Raw genomic sequence first — 25,354 nt, forward strand, 5'->3', positions numbered from 1 at the left:
GTGAATGGAATTGCAATCACCGTGTTTCAGAGTCGGAAAAGCTCGAGTTGCTCTTTACAGGCCCCTGAGTCGCCAGAATCGGATTCCCACGAGGTGCTTTCTGGCCAGAGATGCGGCTCTTGGTTACAGAAACGCAGCTCTCCTGGCCACCGCCTTTGATTTATTCTTCCGTATCACCGAGAACAAGTCAGTGTTATTCTCTGGAATGATGAACTCCTCCAAAAGCCAACGTGTTGGGAGAAAGAAAGCAGGATTTTTTATCATCTCCCTAATAGCAGCCTGCAGGAACGCGCTCGCAGCGAGCCCTCCTGCCTGGCTTCTGGCACCTTTCCTGCAGGCTGCTGGCACAGCCCGGGACCGCTTGTGTTCGGTCCAGAAGCAGGCAGGGGAAGCAGCGATCAGAGTGGGACAAAAACAGTGCACGTGGGATCCTGCTCCCGAAGGCACCCCAGAGATGTGAGGTTTGGGGTGAAGCTTCCAGGGGGCTGGAGACATGTCCTATAGGGCTGGTAGTGCCCAAGCTGGGCAGCATCGGCTGGCTCCCTTGTGCTCAGCCTTGTAGGCCACCTGAGCAGGGGCATGGGATGAGACCACTGGGTGCCTTGGCTATTGCCATGCAGCCCTTGGCTCGATGCCTTCCCACAACAGTGGGGTTTGCCCCCATGGACATCCCCATCCACCCCTCGTTGTCTGTAAGCAGGGTTGCAGGGAAGACGTCTGCTTTATCGGCAGCCTGTGCTTTGTCCAAAGGGAGCAGAACCTGCCCAGGCTGGTGGGGTTTATTCAGCAGGGACCTCATGTCACTCCCATTCAGGAGGGTAATAAAACTCCCGTTGATGGTTTTCATTTCCATATGACTTTCTATGGACTCCTGATGAACACTGCAATATGCCCTGAGCGTGGAGGGCGCGGGGGCTGCGGGGTATTGCAGAGCAGAGGAGTCTGCTGCATCCTGTTTTTGTAGAGGGCTTTTCCTCTTAGCAGTCGTAGTGAAAACAAACATGTGGGAGAACAATGGTGGTTTTTTTTTTTTCTCTTTTCCTCTACATTTTAAATACAACAAAAAAGCCTATTAAAACTAAGTAAAGTTGTCTTAACGACAACAACAAAAAGGAATACCTATATGTTAATTAGGAAAGTAAGCGTAACCGAACACGGAATCGCAAGCACAAAGGTCACTTGCCTTCTGGATCTCAGTGTGCATTTTTGCCATTGAAAGCCTATTTAGGATGGGGCACTGGCAGCAGAACAATGCTGGTGCCATGCAGGCGTTATCTGTGATAAAGGAGGGCCAGCTTCACACCCCAGAGGAACACCCCTGTGTGCTGCCGAGGGACTTCGCAGCCTTGTGAGTCATCCTCTCAGCGGGGAGCAAATGGGATTCCACAAAAAGTATTTCCTTTCTCCAGATAAACTTTCTGGTATTTCATTTGTTGGGTCTAAAATGCTTTACCATAAGCAAATAAGAATAATTCTGTAGAAATGGAAGTAAGATATTTAGTTCTTTCTAGGAGTAAGACTTGGAGATGCTGTTTGTAGGAGAAATCACCCCCTGGGGAAGAGGGGCTGCAAAGCCAGCGATGAGGTACAGCGTAGCGGGGGGACAGCCAGCTCCAATAGTTCCAACTTAAGCTAGCTTTAGAGAAACGTCTGATGCTGGTTTTTCAACATGTAGTGGTGGAAAATCCTTCGTAGTAAGTGAGTAGGGGCGTGGGTTGGTTGGTCACCAGGTAGCCCCTGTTGGGGACGTGTTTCTGCAGCGCATCGCTTTGCGCAGCTGCAGCTGCCTCGGGGGGGAGCCCCCGCCTGAGCCCTCTCATCCCGCGCAGGTGCTGCAGTGACCGAGGCTCGTCCCAGATCAGGCTCCCGAGGCTCTTCGCTACGAGGTGAGTCCTGTGCTTTAGCCATCCTCCTCCCCTCTCCCCATTTGTTTTGGGAGCGGTGGATGTCACAGCTGGAGCCACGTGTCCAGCACCGGCAGGTACATATAAGGGGCGATGCTGTTCATGCCACCAGCGGCGTGCAATTCCCTGCTGGTAGAGGAACTTGGCCGCACCCAGAAAAAGATAAGATAAACTTATCTTTTAGAAGAGGCCACATCTGGGGCTCCCCAGGTATTACCAACCTGTGTGTGCTTCATGCTCGGCTGCGAGCCCCTTGTCCAGTAACTAACTGCTGGCTCTCACTGCTTCGTGGCGCGGTGCTGCAGACGCCGTGCCCCGGCTCAGCGCTGTCCTGCTGCGAGAAGGTGCGGGGCTGCAGAGGTGCTGGGGGGACTGGGTCTCATCACAGCCCCTTCCTTTTCTGCTGCTGTCAAAGTGCTTTGTGGAAGCGAGGGGAATTTGAACGGAATTTTCTTTTAAGGGAGTGGGAGAAAGAAATAAGCTACAGTAATGTCAAAATATTGCATGCAACATTATTCAGAGTGTAATGCTTATTTGAAGCAGCGTATCCTTTCAAGATCTATTTTGGTTTTCTTACATCGAACACATAACACAGAGCTGAAAGGGGCGGTCTGGAAGTGCCTGAAGCTGAGGGGAGCAGCTTTTATGATCCTTCTCCTGAGAGCTTCACGCACTGGGGTTCTGGCTCCGATTCATAGCGATGCTAAATTTAAAAATCCTTTCAAAACAGGACCCAACCTTTTCACTGTTCTCTTCGTAAAATGCTGAACATTGAAGTGATAATGTTCAGAACAAAGAACATTTAGTATAAACATTTAGTTTGTACTAAATAAATTACACTTAGCCTTGCAATCACGTTGCTGGTGACAGCTTATACAGCCTGCACTCTTCCCTTGTAATGCACCAGAACAAATCAAATATACATTGTTGGGAAAAAATGCTTGTCTTTTGTCAAAAAGCCCAACTGCTGTCAGCAAACATATTGTGGGAATATGGATCTGGAAACAAACAGATCATTAGAGGGTGAGTTAAGGTTTTCTGATTTAATTCTAAACATGTTGAGTGAGGGAACCAGAGATATGTAATTCCAGGAAAACCGTGCACCACAAGGCTTTTTTTTTTTTTTTCCTCTAATGAAAGCTGGTATTTATAATGAACACAAAGTGCTTTGGGTGACAAGGATGGTTACATATGGAAAATATGAAGTTCCATTTGTTCTGGAGGGTTGTGAAGATCTCTTGATTAGAGGTAATATTGCGCTGATGCAAGTTTTGCATTCTTTCTGAAAACTGCTCATCAACTGGCGACTTTATTAACAATGTTAAAAGGTGCGTGCACACAGAGGACCCCCGCTTGCAGGGAAAGCAGAGGTGGGGGCTTGTGCAGTCGTGCCCCCGGTTGGGTTATGCCTGTGCTTTGCCCTGTCCCAGCTGTAGCAGGGCTGGGAAAACAAAGCGTGCTTCCCACTGAGGGCGTACTTGGTGGGCAGAGCTAGCAGCGAGGCCATGGGCACCAGATGCAGCATCCCCTGCCCTGCAGTGAGTCTGCTGCGGCGGCCGGGCGTGTGCCTCTTTGGGGCTTTCATTCTTCTGCCTCATCTTGGCGGTTTCCCCCTGTGCCTACGGACATCGCTGCAGAGAAAAGAGGATATCCTGAGTTGCCCCGGCCCCTGCTCTGCAGGGACAGTTGCAAGGCAGCCCGTGTCCCTGTGTATTTTGGCATATACTGGAGCATTGCTCTCAGGGAAAGGCTGTTCTGGTCTCTCTCCCCTTCCTATAGTCAAGCAGCTACCGTCTTGGCCCTACCGCCATGCTCGTGGAAGCCTGAGCTGCTCGGCTGCGCTGAAGAGGCGAGGGGTCGGGCAGGGAGCAGCAGGACACCTCCCTTTCGGAGCGCCCCACCGAGCCCCCGAGGACCTGGGAGGCTTCAAAGGCTGCGTCTGTAAAAACAGAAATCCCCTGAGGGGTGCTGGTGGTGGGGGCACAAGGCCAGGAGGGTGCTGAGCAGAGCGGGCGCCGGGCACCTCACCTGCTGCTTCCCCTCCCGTCCTGCCTGGATGTCCCGGCTGGGTTGTGGGGCTGCAGACGTGGTGTTAGCTATGATAATGCCTCGTGTGCTGCACGCAGCCATCCGCAGCTGCCTCGGAGGTTCGGGCGTTCAGCCGTCCTGCTACGAGCATGAAAACCCCTGCTGGAGCTTCGGCCCCGGACTGAGTCTCCACAGCCAGACGGTGATGGTATCACATTCGCTTTTCATTTCTGCGTGGGCACCGTGCCCGTGCAGTTATAGCACAGCTGACTCTGATTTTCATATAGTTCATTGTTTACTTATGACTTACTATAAAGTTGAGCTTGTCTTATTTATGAGCAGCCATGAAGATATGAGATTTCATCCGCTGGGTGATGACTCATTCATTGGGTTGGACTCCTGAGCTCCTAATACATGACATATTTTGGACTGTTGGATGAGCAGCGTTTCTCTATGAGCCCAAATTAAATGAGGTGAATGGAAATAATTAGTAATTTGTTTTGAAAATCCTGTTTGTAGCTGGGTTTGTGCTGGATTAGCTCCCTGCTCGTTTCACCCCTGTGCACATGGGCAGAAGGAGCGGCCGTGCGCTCACCGGGAGTTAACGAACGGCACCTCGGGGTCAGGCGTTTAAACACGCCGGGGCTGACTGCTTCGCTCCTGCTGCACGAGGAAGGCCTTCGCAGCGCAGGAACATTTGATACTTTCTATGAACTTTAATGACCGCAACGTTTCTCGTGCTGCTGCAAACAATTTGAGAAACTAATTTGTAAAATCACTCATAAAAATCTCATGTTCTTTCCGTAATAATAAAGCTCCTCCGCTGGACAAAGAGCTACAAATCTTCAGAAACAGCAGCTCAGCAGGAGGGGGTTCAGCGGCTCTCGTCTCGGGCATGCTTCACCCTCCCGTGGGTGCGTCATTGCCAGTGAATGCGGCAGGAAGGATTCCTGCAGAGTCAGAAGTATTGCCCCTGGTAACGCTCAACGGGAGGCTTTTTAAAAACCTTTTCCCCCCTCCTCTCGACTACGGCTCTCACAGACGGGCCAGGTACCAGCACCTCGGTCCTGGCCCTGCGAAGCATCGGTGTGACTTCGCTGCAGTCAGAGGCTGTTGGGGCTCACAGGTTTTCGCAGCCAGGAGCCGCACCGGCAGAAATTTACGCCTCGATTTCAGCCAGAACGATGCTTCCCCGAGGTTTCGGCGAGCCCCGCTGTGCTGGCGGATGGCTGCGAGGCAGTGGCAGGGCGTGTGGGGGACTCGCCATGACATAACCGCATTCCTGCGGCATTAGGAGATATTCCCAGGCTGCGGCAGGGGCAGCACATCCCCTTCCCTGCCTCCCACCGAACCGCTGCCTTTCTCGAGGCGTGGGGAGAGCAGGCGAGCTGCTCGCCTGCCTCGGGCTTAGAGATTTCCCCGCTGCGGGGCTTTTCATCGAACCGAACCGCTGGCTAGTTTCTCTGGGGCTTGTCCCATGCTCAGAGCACCAGACCTGGCTGCTTGCAAGGAGCAGCCGTAAGGAAAAGTTAGGTGCAAGCCTCGTATGGGCCCAGCGGTGCCCGCAGGGTGTCCGTGGCCCCGGGCACAGCCCGTGGGGCCGGCCAGGCTGGTGGCAGTAGATGGCAGCATTGTAAAATGTTTGCATTTGGGGTTTGTGCCTCCTGGGGCGTGGGGCTGGCAGCAGGGCTGCCCTCGCAGCTCGCCCCTTCCCTCCCAGCACACAGCCCCACCGCGAAGCCACCGCGCTGGGGACACGCACCCGGGAGTGGGGCTGTATCCCTCCGGCCTCCTGGGCTGGCAGATGAATGCATTTCATGCTGATTTGTGTCTCGAAGTGTTGTCAAAGGGGCTGGGATTCTCCCAGAAGGGAAAGTGCCCTCTGCCCACAGGCTTCCAGCCCCGGACACCGTCGGTGAGGCTGGGCTGCTGCTGCACTTCACCAGTTTGCAGCCATTTCGTTATGCCCCCATCCTGCCTCCGGGAAGCTCGCTGCTGTCGAGGAGCCAGAGAGAGGATTTTGCTTCGGCGAAGGAAAACTCGCTGCTGCTGTGAGGACTGCAGGAGACGCAGCGGGCCAGTGCCGCCCTCGGTTTGCATGTGCCTGGGCATGCCGTCACCAAGGCTGGCGGGGGAGTGGGAGGAAGGCACGGTTGTATCGGGAGCTTGCCAGGCAGCGAAGGACGAAAGGACCAAAAGGACTGAAGAAATGTTTTATGTGCAAAGTTCAACAATAAGGAGGTAGGCCCAGAAGACCATTTCTGTGCAGAATGAAGGAGGAGGGAGCTGCTGGTGGCTACGCTTTGCCCTGCTGGCGGCTGTTGCAAACCAGGGGTGCTGGTAACCAGAATAGCCTCTGGCCTCGAGCCTCAGGGAGAACGAAAACCAACAAGGGCCATTGGAGGTGCCTGGTGGCCACCAAGCATTATCCCCGTGGCAGAAAGCTGAAGCCACTTACCTGAGGCTGCTGGCTCCACGTTTCACTCTTCCCTCTCCGCTTTCCAGCAGCACCATTGCAGCAATGCGGCATCCAGCACCAGGGCACGGGGACCACCCTCAAAAAAGGCTCTCGAGCAAAGCCCCAGCCCCATTGTATTTTGTTCGTGCTCCCTCCAGATGACCAGTAGGGCTCCTTTCCCCCCGCTGTATTGCCAGCTGCTCTGTTGGTGTTTTAACAGAGCGTATGATTTATGAAGGCAATGTTCCTAGCTGGGAGCACTGTACCAGGTGTCTGCCGTGAAGTGCCGTGCCCATTACTCCAGCAAGGCTGAATTGCCCTTCGAAATACGCTGTTGTTTGACTGAAAGGGATCTATTTTTACTTTTGGTCCTTTTCAATCCGACAGCGTGTTACCGGGCTTATCCTTGATCCCATCTCCTGTTTCAGCTCTGCCGGGCACACGCACGGTGAGAGGCACAGCTGCCTGGCTTCCCTGCTGACTCCACCAGGAGCACTTTTCTATGCCCTCTTCTCCCAGGGGCATACCTTTTATCGCCTCGTTTTAAGCTGGTGCTCTTGGAGCTGCTTTGCAAAAGCCAGGAAGCACCATTATCCCCAATTTTTCAGCAGGGCCACGGGAATTGCAGGGTTTTACCCTGCAGTTGTCCTCCTCTTGCAGAGTATTGCAGGGCAGGGCTGAGCCACGGGACATTGCTGTGCTGCAGGTGATAACACCAACTGCACGGAGGAGCAGTGGCTTGAGGCCGGCTGCCACACGGGGATCCCGTTTAAAAGATTTGCTCCCATTCGAGCAGAGAAATGCCCCCAGGTATATGGCCTCACATGCATATGCATCCAAGCATTTATATAGGAAGTCAAATACTCTAATTGCTTGGCTGGATCGAGACCAGGCTGCCAGCACCTAGTGGGCTGAGCAGCAGAACAATGCCCTGCCTTTGTGTCCCTGCGCTCCAGCCAAGGCTTATCGGCCTTGGGGCTCATAAAGCAGCTTTCCAAATCAGCCAGTAGGCTTCTTGTGCAAGGTTTCAGTCTGGGAATATTTTTTTTGTGAGAAATGTTTAGTGACGTCAGCCTTTTGCAGAAAGAAAAACCATTTAAAGTATTTTTTTGGTCGATTATTTACCCTCAAGAGAGCAACACAGCGGAGACGATGGATACGAGCGCTGCGCTGCGTCGTGCCTTTCCCCTGAGTTCACCAGGACGCGTGTGGCTCTGCTCACGCTCTGCACCACCGCTCATCCACGCGGCCACTGCGTCCTGGGGCGAGCGCCAGGATCGCCGAACGACCCCCCCTTTGGCTGCACAGAAATCAACAGCTCTGTTTATGTCACACAGAAGGCCTTCGGTTTGTTTAAAAAATATACGCTGTTCCCCTGGAAAGCGTTCCTTCCTATGCTTCATCCAGCTGTCCCGAGGGGGAGCTTGGCCAAATACAGCTGTTCTTCTCCATCCAGGTTAAAACAGCTCCTGGGGAGTAACTGGGGAACACCTGGGAGTTTGTGCGGGCCGCAGGGGCTGGCGGAGGTGAGCAGTTTTATTCTGGTTCTACACCGTCGCTCTTGAAAACTCTGACTCACGGAGTAAAAGCACAGGAAAAGGAGCTCAAACTCTGAGAAAAAAGGGTGGACCAGCTCAGGGGGAGAGCCGCAGCCACTCTGAAGGCAAATACGAGCAGTAGGTAGAGCTGGAGGGAACCACAAGAAGTGCCAAACGAGCACAGCGCCTGCAGCTATCTGATACGGGCAGGAAGCCGCGATTAGACGCACACTGGAGCATTGTGTTTCTGCCACAGCATCTGACTTCTTAGGTCATGAAATCAGATCCTGAGCTATTTTAAAAATGAGTTGCTATTTCAAATCGTTTTTTGACTTAGCGTTTGCTATGTCGAGTCACGTTGATTTGGGAGAGCTGCGTTTCGCTCAGGCCCCGCTGTGCGGTGGGGCTTCTGCTGGGAGCGGCGGCCGTGGGGACGTCAGTGCTGCTGGGCATCCTCCTCTGGCACTGCAGAACTTTTAGGGAGGTTCTGCAAACAGAGATGCCTATCTGCGGCTCAGAGCATATACTTCTCACTTGAAGCCATATGCAGGGGTTGGAAGTAAAATTAAACATCCTTCCCCAGATGGCAGTTCCCCTGCACGCCTTCCTCTGCTCTTAAGAGCCTCGAAAGTTTGATGATCTTTGCAGCATTGCCATAGGAACAGGCAGTGAGGGGGTTTCAGATGAAGAAGGGAGGTGAATTCCTGAATGAGACACGCTCCTGGGGAATCCCCTGTCCTTTCTGTCCCAGCACGTACCCGATGGGTCCCAGTTCGGTTGTGTCCCTGATCTCAGCTGCCACGGGCTTGCAATAGGCACAAGCAGGCTTGCTCTTGGGCCATTCACAGCCTGTGTCAAAAGCAGAGCTTTGAACCCCAGCTGCGAGCCTCCCCGGGATCCAGCAGGCAGCAGCAGTGTAAGTTCTGGCAAGGCACCGTGTTTGCCAGATGGATGGCTGCTTTTGGCACCGTTTCCAGCTTCTGGATACATACATAATGCAGTGAGACCTCTACGTACAGAAGAAAAATCATGTTCTTCCAGACACAGGGAGATGAAAAAAATGCCCCAGACGTAACTGCTACTGCAAGCAACTGTTGCCTAAGTAGACATTCAAATGATGAATTTCGATACAAATTCCAGGACTAAGTCTTGTATTTTTCAGTATGTTTCTAGAGATCTCTCTGCCTAAAGACGTCCCTCTGTCAGATTTGGATTGAACCACTGCTGCGTGCTCTCACATTGCTGTCTTCACAATCCTGGATAACAAAGGGAGGAGGAAAAAGAAGCTGGAAAAAGTGAGAACAAGTTGTATCAGATGTCCTAGCTGATATTTGTATAATGCAGAACTTCTTTGCCTTCCATATAGCTGCTGAATAATGAGAACACAGCCCATGACGCAATCCATTGAATTCATGCTTTGACTTGACCGACTTGTCTGGGTTTTGCTTCGCTTGGTAGAGATCAGGGTAGCGAAAGGAGAGGCTTAATGACTACTTCATCAATAGAGGAGAAACACTTCTATTGTCTTTTAAAACTCAGCAAATAGTGTAAGGGGAGAAGAAAATGTGTGGTATGCTTGGGAAGCCTTGGTGCGAGGCTGGGACCGGGATGTGACAGCCGAGCCGGGGCGAGTGCCGCTGGCTGCGTGGCGATGCTGTGCTCGGTCACTTGGCCACGCTGGTGAGTGGCAGCTGCCACCGAAATCCCATAGGATTACGGTGTTTGTGGCTCACGAGGAGCCAAAGCTTTAGCTGCCCTGAGCCTCAGCTTCACTGAAATTACTGGGTGAAGGCTGGGTTGGTGGAGGAGTCTCCCCACAGCACTGCGAGGATTAACATCTGTGCAGTGTTTTGATCGTGTGGTCGTTTATTTTACGGCATTTGTTGCACATGGCTTTTGTTGCAGTGCACAATGCTGTCCTGTGTTTGGGTAAGGCCATTACATGCCAAAAACTTATGAATATTTAAAATCTCCTGATAAATTTCTAAAGCTACCCGGGTGCTATAGCCCATGGCCCAGTTCTTTTTCCAAGCGGTTGCCTTGACAACTCCCAAACTTGGGCAGCCCTGGGGCACAAACCCTCCCAGCACAGCGGGTTTGACAGAAGCCTTTGGAAGGGATGGAGGCATCTTGCTGGCTTTTCCCAACACTTTTCTGCTGGGCTGCAGTGCATCTTCAAAGCCATTTGTGTGGGGTTAGTTGCAGTGTGGGAAAAAAGTCAGCCCTCCTCGTGTATTAGCAGCATCACCAAAGTCTTTACAAGATGCAGCCTCTGCTTGCACAGGGGCTAACAGGAATGTGATCTGCCAGTGGAGAGATCCCCTCCACCTGCAAAGACTCAGCCCTGAATGCTCAGCCCGCTGCTGCCTGCTCTTACCGAGCTGTGCCAACCCTGGATTACCACTTGAGGTTAATTCTGGTCCTTGTCCACTGTGATAAAAGCAAGCCATTGCTGAATGTCGCGTAAAGCAGAGGACACGCACAGTGCCCCAAATGGGGGGTCCCTGGTTCAGAGGAGTGCAGGAACACATTGTCACGGGGCCGTGATGCTCTTGGCTCCTCTGGAGCAGACTCAGACCCCGTTAGTCACCCGTCATGCGCTGCCTGGCCATGGACGTCAGTGCCAGCCTTGCCACTGCTCCCCACACCCTTCTGCTTTTGCAAGGGAGGTTTAGACAGACCTTTCCTGAACGCAACAGCCAGCAGTCAGAGCTGCTGTCCCCCCCCGCACTGGGATGCTCCAAAATCTAATGGCAAGTGTGCACCGTGGGGTCACACAGCACACATCCAGGGCCCTGACCTGTCCGATCAATAATCTGTGCTGGGGTTTAATTTCCATTAAGGATTATCCCTGATTCCAGCAGGAGCAGCAGCAGCAGCAGTCTTGTAAAGGCTGGCCAACTTTTATTTACTCCTCAAGTGTAACCTATGTTCCTGATTTTTTTTATTCCTGCCCACAAAGCAATTCCTTGTGGGTTCGCACAGCCTGCTGCCATATTCTCCTTTGGGACAGTCGTCAGCGTCTTTTTGCAAAACGTAAAGGAACCAAATGCCGTTACAATTCATCCCATTTGTCAGCACTGCATTTTCAAATGCAAACTATCCCGAGCAGTTCCGTGATAAAACAGTGAATGTGGAACAGTGGAAGACCTCTGGTGCAGAATAAACAGGGTCTTTTTAAGCCCATCCTTGCAAATTATCATAAAGAGGGAGGAAGAGTATTTATAAAACACTGGAAAAAAATCAATGCTGCTTTTTTTTGAAACCACTTAAAGAGAACTGAAAAAGCAATGACTCTATTCTTCCTTCCGTATATCTGTGTCTAGTGAGCAAAGCTGGGTTGGAAAGTTCCTTGTCAAACTGGACAGATTAGAAGAAAAAAGTATTTGCCACAGTGTGTAGTGTTGAAATCGCCTTCCCTCTCCCTGCATGTGTACGTATGTCCACACAAACATCATCCCTGTAAGTATAAGGTATGCAAGGCACACATTAGTTCATCTATAATGAAGTACAGGAAATGTGTTCACTTGTGTTCCAAAATGTCTTCCAACTTCATTTCAAAGTCAAGCCAGTTTTTCAGGTCAGACGTGACCCCAAGAACAGCCCGGCTGCGGAGCACACGGGGGATCTCTTGCACGGGCTGCAGAGGACCGGGTGTTGGTGCCGGGGGAGCTGCACCACGCAGTGGCCACAGCCACGGCCGGACAGTTCCCGGACACGGTGCCCTCCTGCCCCGATCACAAAGGAGCAGGCGAGGGGGTGCACGTGCCCAGCAGCCAGAAACCTCGCTCGGACCACGGCTTAGGCACCATCTGTGAACGGGAAGGAAGGAAGGAAGGAAACAGGATCTGGTCCTCAGAGCAGAAATTATTTTGCTTTCTTTTCATTCTCTTCCCATAAAGCAGTCTTTGTTCCCAAAATTGTGAAAGCAATCGGGATGCAGAAGGCCAGATTCTGTTTAAAATCCCTGCGATGCACAGAGGAGAGGGGCTGGAGTGCGATACTGCACCCAGAGCACCAGCACCCGCCGCCCCGCTGCCGTCCCCAGCAGCAGCAGCCCCGACCATGCCACTGCCTTTGGTGGTCACGGCCGGCTGCTGCGACCTGGTGCTGCTCCCCCATGGGTGCTGGATGGCCACAGGATGTGCACCACTGGTGGCCACTTCTCTGGGAGTTTTTCCCTCTTAGGCTGCTGTCCGGCTGCTTTTATTTCTCTTCCGCTCGTGCGAAAGCTGGAGCACTGGAGCCGTTCGCACGCGAGCTGTAGGACACAGGCTCTGTCCTGCGGGTCCTGGGGTCAGTGGCTGGGGGCAGCAGCACAGTTGGCCCCAGCTGTGGGCTCTGCCTCTCCCCGATGCCGGTGGGGTGAGCCTGGGGTTACAGCTTCACATCCGAGCGCATGCCTTGAAGCTGCTGGTGGGACGCGTGGATGATGGAGCGGTGCGAAACCACTCAGAGAAACCGCCGTCCTTGTGTGTGCTGAGTGTGCCATTCATTGCACAATAATCTGTGGGATGAGAACTTTCTCTGATGGCTCTATGGAGAAGACGAGTTCCACTGAAAACTTTAAGCTTAAGTTAACAGTTAAGGTCCTGATACTGTTTCTACCTTTTTCGTGTTTAATTTTTATTTGCTTCTTTTGTTACAGGAAAAAAAAAGGCTGAAGCTCCAAATTGCAGCGTGCCTGGGCACAAAGTGTTGTTAAAGAGTGTGCATTACTAGGTGCGGGAGTGGGAAGGAACTGAAATTAAAATGTTATAAGCAATCAGCTAATCCGGATGTGGCATGGTTGCTAAGTAGCCCCAACCCAGGCCAAAGTCAATAAGCAATTAGCATCTATTAAGAGATGAAGTATAGGGTGATGGGAGAGGAGCCCTTGGAAAAAGGCTCAGCTCCTTGTTCCCAGCCAACTTTCTCCTGGGCTGGACCAGTTTGTGCCCATGGCAGGGAGCTTCCAAGGTCTCCCCCGGGACCTGCTGCTGTTTCTGCTCTGTAAATAAAGTCCTTCAGCTGGAGCCTGACACTCCATAAGCGTTTTTTATTCAAATTCTTTGTTGCTCGGTCAATAATTTGAGGAAAGGGCAATGGCTGCTGTGCCATGAGACACACCTCATCATTTCGGTACATTAAATCTGATCTCTGATTTCTGAGATAACTGTAAAACAGGAGGCGATGCTGCCTGCTGGCTGGGGAGGGACGGAAATTTGGGCACGGCTCCCACTTTACCTCACCTTCATCTTTGCTTCTTTCCTATTTTCCTGTGAACAAGTTTATTAAATAAAACTTAAGAGTCTGGAGGAAGGAGCAGGAGAGAAACTGCAATGCCCCAGTTCAGTAAAGGCATTAGAATAAAACTGGGATAAAATCATTGGACATCTGTATTCTAATTTTAGTGGAGAGTGGCTGTGGTCATTTAATTAAATTAGACTTTATTGATTGTGTTTTAATGGATGTGCTTCCTCTGACAGACTCTCACATCTTTTGGTGTGACGGCCTTGGTGTAAATAGACACCCGCGGACACTTGGAATCAGCGGGGCAGCTCCAGGAGCAGAGCCAAGGCCGTAGGTAAGTGCGCGGGATGTGGCCCGCGGGTGGGCTCAGGCGTCCCTCGGGGCAGGGACGGGCAAAGGCACCTCCCTGCGGCTTTTGTTGACCAGTTAAGTGTCATGAGACTCTCAGCAACCCCTACCAAGTCAGCATGTAGCAACTGCAGATGGGATAGTTCTGTTGACTTTTTGCTGTCATCAAATGAGTCAGCGGCAAGTCTCAGCCTTGTATGTCGGCAGGGAGTGGCTCGCCAGGAAATCAGTCACAAAAGTGAAAAAAAAAAGAGAGAAACCCCCGAGAATTCAAGCCTGACTTGCTCGCTTTTTGAAGTTTGTTTTTTGTTTAAGCAGTTGATAAGATAGCGTCTGTCAGCACGGTGGGTGCTATTCCCCAGCAGCGTGCTGCATCTTGTGCAAGCCCACAGCCTCCGCTGCTCCGCGCTGTACTTTGCACGGCGGCGCCCGGTGGCTGCAGCGTTTTACAGACAACCCAACCCCTCCCTGCCCAAAGAGACCAGGCTCTGCCGGCCTCTGCCGCACAGCTCCATACCGGGCAGGCCCCAGCCTGGGCTCACCCACCCACAGCTGCCTGTACCCCCAGCCGGCCGTGCTATCTTTGGGGTGCCGCGCTGCTGCGGCTGTGCGCATACAGGGGCTGCACTGGTGGCTGCACTGCTGGCCTCAGCTCTGTTCGTGCCCGGGTGCCACGGGGGCTGTGCACCTGTGCCAGGGGGGATACACACACAGGTATGCACATTAGTGCTATAGGGGCTGTATCCCGAGATGTGTATTAGTGCTATAGGGGCTTTACCCCCTGAGATGTGTATTAGTGCTACAGGAGCTGTACCCCCAGGTATGTGTATTAGTGCCAGGGGGGCTGTGCCCTCAGATATGTGCATTGGTGCTATAGGGGCTGCACCTCCAGATACATGTATTAGTGCTATAGGGGCTGTACCCACAGACATGTTCATTAGTACTATAGGGGCTGCACCCCCAGATATATGTATTACTGCCAGGGGGGCTGTATCCCCAGGTATGTGTATTACTGCCAGGGGGGCTGTATCCCCAGGTATGTGTATTAGCGCCAGGAGGGCTGTACTCCCGGATACGTTCATTAGCGCCAGGGGGGCTGCACCCCAAATATGTGTATTAGTGCCAGGGGGCTGCACCCCGGGCACGCAGCAGTGCAATAGGGGCCGCACCCCTGGCTCTGTGTGGGTGCCGTGGGGGCAGCCCCCCGCCCACACGTTAGCGCTATGGGGCCTGTAACCCCCGACCCCACACCGGTGCCCCGGGGGCCGCCCCCGGCCCCACACCGGCCCCGGGCCCCGCAGCGGCCCCACACGGCCCCACACGGCCCGGGGGCCGGCCCGGCCGAGCCCGGCGGGGCGCGGGCGGCTGATGCGGCCGAGGGCGGGCCCCGCTGCCGCGGATAAAGGCCGGGCGGCGGCGCGGGGGCCCGGGCAGAGCCGGGCTGAGGCGGCTGCAGGAGGAGCGGGACAACCGCGAGGCCGCGCTCCTTCCCTCCCTCCCTCCTCCACCGCTTTCCCTCCCCTCCCCTCAGGCGGGCGCGGCCGGGCGGGGCGGAGGCGGAGCGGGGCCCGCCATGAGCACGCAGGCGCGGGGCCAGGGCGGGCGCAGAGCGGCCGAGCCCGACGGCGAGATGCCGGCCACCGAGAAGGACCTGGCGGAGGACGCGCCCTGGAAGCGGATCCAGCAGAACACCTTCACCCGCTGGTGCAACGAGCACCTGCGCTGCGTCAACAAGCGCATCGGCAACCTGCAGCACGACCTGAGCGATGGGCTGCGCCTCATCGCGCTGCTCGAGGTGCTCAGCCAGAAGCGCATGTACCGCAAGTACCACCAGCGGCCCACCTTCCGCCAGATGCAGCTGGAGAACGTCTCCGTCGCCCTCGAGTTCCTGGAGCGGGAGAGCATCAAGCTGGTCTCCATCGGTGAGTGCCCCCCCACTGCCTTCTTGTATGTTTTTTTTTTTTTTAAGGCTTAACGTGCAGAACCTTTGCTCCCCGGGCTGGGGTGTCACCCCTGGGTGTTGCATAGCTGTGGGGTCCCCTCGCCGGGCAGAGCGGGGTGCTGCTCCCGAGCTGTGTGCGTGGTCCTGTGCCACTGCTGTGTCCCCCAGCTGCCTGTCAGCACTATGGTGTTATCCTCCCCGATGCCTCTCCTGTATCATTGGCTGTGCTTCCAAGTAGCTTGCCTTCCCGAGGAAAGCTGCAGCACGTTCTCTCTCTGTGCAGCATTTTCCCCAGATGTCCCTCGTCAGCCCAGGCAGCAGATCCAGCTGGGATGCTGCTGGCCCCAGCCTGCACCCCCCAAAGGCACTACCATAGGTGATAGAGGAGCGTAAGAGGACTCTTCTTACATGCTAGAGCCCAGTAGATGATGCCAGTGCTCAGGCTAGCGTGCATGCTTATCAGAGTGCAATTGCAGCTTACATCCTGCTTTTGAGCAGGGCTGCACTTTCTCCTTAATCCTCGTGCTGCGGTAGCTCGCGGTGGAAAATGCCCAAGGAGCTCTGCTAACGCCTGGAGATCGGGGTTGGAGCTGATGCTCGCCCTGGCTGGCGCTAGGCTTCGCTGTCCGTCCCGCAGCAGAGGGTGCGACTGCTGGGTAGCTGGCAGCCCGCTCGGGAAGCTGCAGCGGCTGGTATGCAGGGCAAATGGCAGCTGATCCCTCAGGAATGCCTGTGGTGACCGTTTTGGGGATTGCTCAGGTGTGGCCACAGCACAATCTGTAAAGCCGTAATTTGAATGCCTGAGAGATCTCTGGGAAAGAATGTGAATGCTTCTTCTAGCTCTTTGCCAGATAACTCTAATTACTGTCTCCTGATGACTCTGGCCTCAATGAATTACACAGCTGAATTTGGGTGAGTTCAGCTCTGCTCGGCTGTCTAAAACTCTCCGCCAAGGTGAAAGCTGTTTCCCTTCAGAGGCATTAGCTACAACAGCAATAAAATAAGAACTTTCCTGGTGTGGGAGAGACTTGGTAAGAGTTGCTGCAGAAGCCCTCCCTAGAAACGTGCTCGGTGGAGTGGGTGGGTGCCCTGTGGTTTCTCATTGCTAACGTGGACAAAATGAGGATTCTTGGGTCCCAAATGTCTGGCCCCCCTTGGAGGGGAGAACAGCTAATGTGCTCGCAGCTGGGAGCAGAGCTGGTGCTAATTATTTACTTAGAGCTGCATTCCCTTCACACAAAAGGGTTTGACTTGCAGCTGCCTGGCTTCTCTGCTGAGCTTTCTCTTGCCAGCTCTCAATGCTGCTGATGGTTGAACTCACCTTTCTGCTCAGCCACTGGAGTAGCTCGTTAACGGCCAGGCGAGCGCTTCCCTCTTATTGTATTGTTTGACCTAGGAAAACTTAGCTGCTCCAGCTGCCTTCCTATTGTGCTGTGAGGCTTCCCGACGGATACGGGTTTGGGAGATCAAGGTTAGTCTGGTCAGGCCTGGCTTTGAGCGATTTCCTTTCTAGAAACACTGCTGCAGCAGCACAGCACTCTTACAAGATAAGATTTAGCTGCAGAGTGGCTATAGCTACTGAAGACATGTTTAACTGTTCTGGAGATTACTTGTGTTGTATTGCCTCTTACAGTAACAGCTTGTTGAAGTTTTGGAGAATGAGGTGTCTGTGGCTGCTAGTGCCTCTCCATGGAGGGGTTTACAGCCCCATTCGTGCTGTGCAACTGGAGCAGAAGCCAAGCAGTAGCACAGGCGTCCTACTATACGTACAGCCCTGGATAAACTGAACCACTCCTGAAAAAACATCCTGAACTTGCCTTCCAAAAAAGACATTCAAAATAAACCTTGTGGCATTCTGCTCAGCAAAATGGGTTGAAGCCCACACTGCTCCTTCTGCAGGCACAGCCAAGGCTGTAAAACACTGCCTGCCCTTAGCGCTTTTCTCCCTTTGGCTTTAGGTTCTGGAGAATTTAGGACTTTGTCTCTTTTGTGCTGCTGAACAAACATGAGGTCATTTGGAGGCCTAGAGCTATGTCCGAGTAAGGGCTCTTAGGTAGAGAACTACGAGGGCTAGGTTGGCCTTCGGGACCTGGGGCCAGCTCTGAGCCAAATCGGTTGGGAAAACAGACAGCTGTGGCTGCTGGATTTCTAGCATTAATAATGCCATCAAACCTCTGCTAAATGGATGCAGTGCCTGTTCCAGTTATTATTTAACTTCCAGGAATGCTTTAGAAGCTATGCACGAAGGCTTAGCTACTGCTGCTGTCCTACAGCCCATTCTTCTAGAAGCCTGGTACTGAAGGATTTTGGCATTCAGATGTTGTCCAAAAAAAAAAAAAAGCCACATGCAAAAAATCAAATCAATCAAATCTGTAATATTTGACCACAACCTTTTTTGTACCAGCTGGGAGAAGGAGTTAGCCTCTCCTGCTGTTATGCCTTATCTAGCCATTGGTCTGAGTCCATGGGCAGTTCCAAGCTGCCTTTTCCTCAGGGTGTGAGGTTCCTTCACTTCAGTGCAAGTAAGTTTGTGACCGTGTGATCTACTGTAAGAACAAATGTAAAGCATGTCCATGCTGTGGGCCAGCCAGCAAAGGTGGGACTGAAAGCTCTGAAAAAGCAGTTAGGGCAGGGGACTTGGGCAGGAAGGAGTCTTCTGTTCAGTGCGAGGTGGCTGCTGTGCTACTGAAGTGTTAACAAGTGTTAAGTCTAGCTCTTTTTGCCTGCTAGACTGAGGATAATTGCGGATTCCTGGGTGCTGAGTGGCGTGCGGCGTGACAGGCAGAGTAGGACGCCAGGAATGCAGAGCACAAGGGCCTAAGGAGTTGATCGGCTCCAGAGATTACTTTGTATGGGAGCCACATTGTGCCTTGGTAAAAGCCACAGCAAACTGCAGGGAGGGGATTGAGGTTATGTTTGGCACTGAGCTTGTCTCCAGAAACCAGGTATCAGGCAGTGAGTCCTCTGATTTAGCTTAGAATCAGGACTTCATGGTCTGAAGCCTGGCGGGCAGTTTGTGGCCATGGATTGAAGCCTGTACTGTAGCTTGCACCCAATGCTTGCCCTGCGGTGCTGTGTCACGGGCAGCAGCAAGACGGGTGCTGAGCAGCCGGCTTGTTTGTTTGGTGAAACGGTAATCTTAGAGTGCAGCACTCAGATTGATCAAACTGAAAAACGTGTGGTTTATCTTCGCTGGGTTGCACTTTCATCAGATAAGTGAGCTGATCTGACTTGCCTCCCAGCTGCAGGATGCTGAGCAGTAACACGAGTAAAAAGGTGGGGAGAGGCAGCGGGGGCTGCGTGGCAGTGCTGCCGCCTGCTCCTGTGTCCCTGGGATCTGGTGTCAGCTGCAGTTTGCGTTGGTTTTTTTAAGGTTTGTCTTTGTGGTTGTCCTGAGCACCACTACAGTGCCTAGAGGGAGCTGAACCATGCCAGGAGGGAATGGGGTTGTAATCACAGTCTGCTGGTACTTGCTTCCTGGGGACCTTGGTGGCCTTGATGTCCCAGCTGCAGGAGAACTTCTGGAAAGGACATCTGCTGGCCCAGCCTGACCATCCTAACCTGTGTCTCAGGTGGGTTTTTGGCTAAGGGCTGAGTACTTGATGTGCACTGTGCCCTGTAGTGCAGACCTCCAGCATGCTGTAAAGATGAGTTGTCTCAACCTGTGGGTCCTTTGAGTACCCATTTGAAATGTCATTCCAGGAAAATGGTTGGGGGACAGCTCTTTTTTTATCCCTAGGCTGTTGATGCACTATGGGGTGACAGAGTCTTAGATTTCTTAAACTAGATAAATGTATTATCGTCTAATGCCTAGAGCTAGGTGCTTGAAACCTCAAAGAAGGCAAATGTATTTTCAGCCTGTATACACTTAGGGTCTCTCTCTGTCTCACTCCAGGTGCTATTAACACATCATAAGGAGGTAGTCAAAACACACTTGCATTTTGTCTGCCACTTACCTGTGACTGCCCTGGAGGCTGTTTTCTGGAAAATATCCAGTGTTTCTTGGAAGCAGCTTTCTGCTTCTTGGAAACATGACACTTAATCCTTCCCCTCTAAAATTATTTTTGATAGACTGACAATGGGCCTCACTACTGGAGACTGGAGGTGCTTTGTGTTTTAAGGGGTGGTTGGGTCTCCTCAGGACCTGGCATTTCAATAATCTGACTGTTGGACTAAAGAGTAAGTGGTTTTGCCTGAGCCATTTGCTCCAAGTTACAGTTTAAAGTAGCTTAGGTAGGCTGTTCTTGCATTCTTTTACATCTGAGAGGAAACTTGTAAAGTGATCAAATTCTTTCGTAAAATTACTTGGGACCAGTTAGGCTAATGTGCTAAACAGCTTTTTTGTTTAAGACACTGAAAACTATACAAGCCATTCAAGAAGGACTGAAGTCTTGACTGTTCCATATTGTAATGCTGTGTCCTGTTTGACTTACGTGGGGATGTTTAAACCTAAAGTGGGCAGGATAACTATTTTCCTAGCCTACAACTGTAATCTAAGAATGTGGTTAGCCTCGTGTGTGGCCGGGTTTTTGCATTCCCAGTATTGTTTGGTGTCTGCTGCAAGCAATGGGAAGTAAAACAATGATCTCTGACTCCCTCAAACTTTAGAGGAATTCTGTTTTCTCTCTGCCCATCAGGAAAAGGCTTTGTGCAGCCTGCGTGGGACCTGAACAAGGGCGTGCCAAGTTCAGACCAATAATAGATGCGAAGCAAGCGCGCCAGAGCAAAATGGTTGTTGCAGGTGACGCTGGTGTGAACAGACTTGTGCTGTGCTGCAGCGCTTGCCCGGTTCTCTGCCACCAGCATCGGGTGTACCTGCGCGTGGACGTGTCATCCTGCACTGCCCGAAGCGGTACGCAGCTCACAGGCAGGGCACCTGGCCTGTAACTGCTGCAGTAATGAAAGGGGGATTCATAGCTCTGAGATGCAGGGTTTGGCTCTGTTACAGCTTGGTTCCAATGTGCATGAAGAGCCTGTCCCAGCAGTTATCATTTGCAAAGCATCACATCTGACTTGGGCTCTGGATGAAGTAGCCAGGCTTTCTGTAGAGAAACCTTTAGGCTGCTGTGAGGTTTTCTTCCTTCTTTTTGGTGTGTGCGCACCATGATAGTGCTGTGGTCCCTGTTCCAGAGCAGCTCTCCCTGAAGAGGGATTGTCACCTCTGGGCAAGGTGCACCAAGGTAGTGATGGAGACGCATGTCAGGTAGAAGTAGGTGAGGATGTGTTGCTGCAATCCGCCTGGACTTGGCAACAAAACAGAAAAAGACGTTCCAAGCATGTCTGTGCTGGAGGAAGGAAATGCTGTGTAGCTGAGTGTTAACTGTCGGGGGAAGAATCTAAAACAAAACCCATGTAAAAAAGGCTAAGGAAAGGCACTGCCCATCCCGAAAAGGAAATCTGAGAACTTTCCTACAGCTTTCACTGTGTGAGTGTGGCACTACTCACAAGGCTTGGTTTGTTGCAGGCTGAACTGCTAACAGCAGGGAACAGATACATGCCCTTTTATCTTATGTTTGGGGAAATGAGTAGCAGTTGCTATGAAAGTATTGAGGATGTGAAGTCTGCGTTAGCTGCTGTTATATTTTTCTCGATTGCCACAGTCAGTGCGGTAGCGGTGGGTGCTCACCCGCCCTTCCTGTAACGGGTGCCTGGGTGGGGTGGGGTGGGGTGAGCTGCACTGGTTCCTCTGAAGAACTTAATCTTGGGTTCAAGTTGAGTCAACCGATGTCTGAGGTTATCTTCTGAATGGGCTGAGCAAGCTCTGCCTGTTGGTTTGGACTAATTTAGTGAAGTTTGAGAGAGGTTTGTTCCCCGAGCCTTGCTTTTGCTTGGTACAGATTTTTATCCCCCACCAGGCAAAAAAAAAAAAAAATCCTATCCCTTAACCTTCCTCCTGAATAAAGGCCAGTACGCTGTAATCTAATAGGAAGGACACTTTCTTCCACATCACAGGTCAGAGGTAAATCTAGGATCTTGTAGTTGAAAGCCTTGCAGTGAGTTTGTTGCATCATAACCAGATGTTTCTCTGGACTCTAATGTTGCCTATGTGAGCTTCCTTCAGCCTACCGTCCCCTTCTACAACTAACCTTGAGTTTTTGGGGGTGTCTGCGTAGCATCTGGTGCATCATAGTAAGGAGTGGATCTGCTGCAGTGGGCTCAATGGATTGCAATTCCTGGTGCAGGCGCTGTTCTGCTGTAAGCAGTTGGAAGCTTAACATCTGTAGTAAGATGTATGCAATGCCTTCTACTTTGCTAGCATGTTCCATCTGTAATACTCAAGACCCTTGCAGGAATAGAATTGGAGTGTTTTTTTTTGTTAGGGAAAACAAGCTAGGCCACTTCAAACAGCCATCTGCAGCCTTGCCCAAGTTCCTGGGAAGCGTGGGCTGCCTTGTGGTGAGTAACACCAGACACTCTCCTGCCCGGGGGTGGGCAGAGGCTGGAGCAGCACAATCTGGTCTCTGCGGCTGTGATGGATTGGGGTGGTTTGGGCCTCCTGCTGGTACTGCCCTTGAACAAAGCAGCCACGGTTCTCTAACAAACCCTTTGAGGAGAACGATCATTCATAGCTGCGCAGCCTCATCGTTAATGGGGTGTTTCCTCTGAGTCTGGGTGATGGTCCTCTTCTGTTCCCTGCAGCTTACAGAAGCAGACAGCTCGTCTAATGGGGAGGAACTAATCAATGCTGAAGGCGAGCTCTAACTTTAAAGCGTAAATTCGGCTGATATTTCACTGACCTACAGAAAAGAGCTCTGAAATACAGCAAGCTGTGGTGATCAGTCTGCAGGTTGTTGGCGCAGCTTTGAACATCCAGGCTGGGATTGTTCTTGCGGAGGGATGAGCTGTTCCTAACAGCAACAGCAGGTTGCATGAGCTCCCCTGCCAGGGTTACCCAGCAATAGCATAAAAATGGCCGCGGGCTGCGGTGACATCATGGGCTGCCGCTCCTTCTGCCGTGCTCCGGGGCACTCAGCAAAGCATGACGCATTTCTTTGTCAGAGCACTGAATTACTCCAGCATGAGCTGCGCCGGGCTCCGTGGCAGCAACAGCACATCTCCCAGGAGGTGGTGCCTCTGAGGGCCAGGTGGGCACGGATGGACAGACAGACAGACTTCTGTGCTGGAACCCAGCCTGCCTGCTGTGAGGGGCCTCTGCTCGGCGGGGAGGAGGAGAGCAGCCCCAGAGCGGCCGATGCTGGGTGGTGGGAGCCTTGGGGCGGCTGCGACACTTAATGCTGTTTTTACTGAGAGCTTCTGTAACCAGAACCCTTCCTGGGTGGTACAGGTCGCTGGAGACAGCGGTTATGAGAGCGGAACAGCAGCCCTAGCCCTCAGTGCCCCTGAGGAAGCGAGAAGGGGTGGTGGCCTGCTGTCTCTGCCTCTGCTTGTGGCCCCTCAAGCTGAAGTCAGTGCAGGAATACGCTGAAGGTGCCCTGCACAATGTGTCCCTGTGACCGTCAGGGCCGAGCTGGGCGAGGCCTGCCCTCAGATGCGGTCCTGGCGCTGCTGAGGTGCACGCGAGCAGCTCCCAGCTCTGGCTGTGGGATCCGTGAGGCCGTCTTCTGTGAGCATGGGTGTGGTGGCAGCGCTTGTGCCGCTGCGGGGCAGTACCCGAAAGCTGTGAGCCCACCCTTCCTGCTGCCTCCTGGCTGCGCCGTTCCCACCGGCCTTCTGTGCTGAGGTCTGGAGGGCAGCTGCTGCCGGCCTGTGCACCGGGTGGCTGTGGCCTCGCCTGCGGCCATGTCAGGCCGACCGGGCCGCTCGTGGCTGCCTGCTGGTCTTGATTAGTCTACGGCCACCCTTGCGAGGAGACAAAACCCATGTGTATGCGTTTCTGAGACTGTATTAAAGGGCACTGGCGTGGTTGGTGGGCTGAAATGAGCTGTAGGTGGCAGCTCGTGAACTCTGTCATGTAAACAAGCTTTGAAATGTCTCCTCCTGGGCACAATGCACAGAGCTGGGGGAGCAGACCTGCGCTCTGAGCAAACATCCATGATATGTGAATCTGAAGGTTATTCAAACACAGAAGAGGAAATAGTGCTCTCTTTTGGCTAGATACTAACGTGCTAGCTATCCTTCCTTTAATTGGTGTAATTAACTGTTTTACATGCCCTTTTCTCACAACAATCCTGCAGTGGTAAGTAGATGCAGCATGGTTTTGGTGGACTTCCAACCACTGGCAAACCAGTTCTCAGAGCTGGTGTAGGTCTCAAGGCTAAAACCCTGACATGCACATCTTGGAGCGGACCTTCACCTCTGTGCAATCATCCTTTTATTGCAAGGCACGTGCGCTCGCTCCTGCTGCATGAAGGAGGTCCCCGGGTTCAGGCTGTGGGAGAGAAGTGCCCGAGATGGTGGTGCTGCCTTGGGCCTGCATCTGCCCGAGGGCATCTCCCTGCCTGTTAAGGGGCAGTGTGACAAACATACCTTGTCCGCTGTGGTGCAAGACCCAAAACTTGGGTTAATCTGACTTCGGATCCCTGCCGTAGAATGGGGAACAGCAGCTTACTAAACAACGTTGGTGTCAAACTGTCATCTTGACTGTGCAAGATACCAAGTGTTACCTCACTTCATAGCTAGACAGTGGATTTCCGTGGGGTTTCCTTCTTTGCAAGACCCTGTAACTCTTCTCATTGCTCTCACAAATAATCTGTAGCCCTGGCATCCCTGAGCCTGCTCTAAAACACCAAATTGAGTGAACTTTGCATCAATCTGAGTTGCTCCACAAACACAGGAAAGCAAGTTTTGATGCACGGACTAGAACAGGAATGCTGTTGAATGCTAAACATTTGTGAGTGGACTAATTAGTGGACTAAGTCCACTAATTTGTGAGTGGACTTGGATGAGCCTGCTCCAACACCTGGCTGCTTTTGCAGAGCTGCTGTTTGCTGCAGCAGCTATTAGTTGCAGTGGTTCTCTGTGAGTGGTTGTCACTTGCGCAGACATAATTTGTTATCAAATTCCTCTGTGGGGGAAGTGTTGGTTTCTGAGCAGACCTAACTTACTGACTGTGGGAAGGCTGGGATGCTAATCACATTGTTTCAGCTCTGTTCTGGCTGTTGATTAACAGTGTGGCTGCATGCAAATGTCTGATAGCTTATGTAACTGCTTGAACAAAATCAATGGTCTAATTAAAAGTCAAATGGAAACAGCTTTGGTTGTCTCTGAGGATTATTTCTTTCAGTAATTCTTTTAGGCTTGGGGTGAAAATACAGCTATAAAGAAAAAAACAAGCTGGTGACTGCTGGGGAAAAAAATGTAACTTCAGTGCCACAGCCCAACCTTGGGGGTGCCCGATGCTGCAGCTGTTGGATGTGAGGACAAAGGCGTGGAAGCTTTTAGACTGGCACCGTAGGATCTTCTCTAGCCATGAAATCATAATGCTCCCAACCCATGAATGGTTCCCCTTTCCAGTGTGGATGTGCAGACTGCTACCATAACCATACAGAGCTTACCAGCCATAGACCTGTTGACTTTGACCATGTGAGGACCTCTTACAAACTGCCTTGTGGGGATCCCCCTGTGCAGAAGTAGCTCGAACTGCCTGGGCTAGGTTGGAAGTCTATACTGAATGGCCAAAACAGGTCATGGTGAATCTTCCTCAAATACTCATAGTCTAGGGTGGGTGGGGAAGTGTCTTTCTGCTCCTTGGGGGACTCAGGCTAGGTGATGGTAATTGCCTGCACTGCATCTTGCTGTCCACCAAAACTTTATTAGGCCTAACGGGCTCCTTTGGCTGGTCTGTGCTGCACTCACAGTGATGTGCTGCCCAAAAAAAAAAACCAAAATGAGTGTTCGGGAGTAACTGTACATCTGAGAGGCCATGCCTGTGACATGTCCAAAAGAATGAAGTATCTTCTTTTCTTCATAGACTGAAAACAAAGCCTGTATGTGAGAAAAAAGT

At 52.3% G+C, this 25,354-nt stretch overlaps 1 protein-coding gene across 5 annotated transcripts in view; it reads left to right on the forward strand.

The window, feature by feature from the left end:
• The window catches only part of FLNB (filamin B), an 88,105-nt gene that overhangs the window by 872 nt on the left and 61,879 nt on the right, over positions 1–25,354 (forward strand). For all 5 annotated transcript variants that reach the window (XM_083795239.1, XM_083795241.1, XM_083795240.1 and 2 more), the window contains exons 2-4: positions 1,830–1,886; positions 13,397–13,494; positions 15,040–15,430. In XM_083795239.1, the coding sequence (XP_083651365.1) occupies positions 15,082–15,430 (349 nt within the window). In that variant the 5' untranslated portion in view covers positions 1,830–1,886; positions 13,397–13,494; positions 15,040–15,081. The remainder of the gene's footprint in view (positions 1–1,829; positions 1,887–13,396; positions 13,495–15,039; positions 15,431–25,354) is intronic.

The sequence above is a fragment of the Anser anser genome (genome assembly GCF_964211835.1).
Source record: "Anser anser genome assembly, chromosome: 12".
Classification (NCBI taxonomy): Eukaryota; Metazoa; Chordata; class Aves; order Anseriformes; family Anatidae; genus Anser; species Anser anser.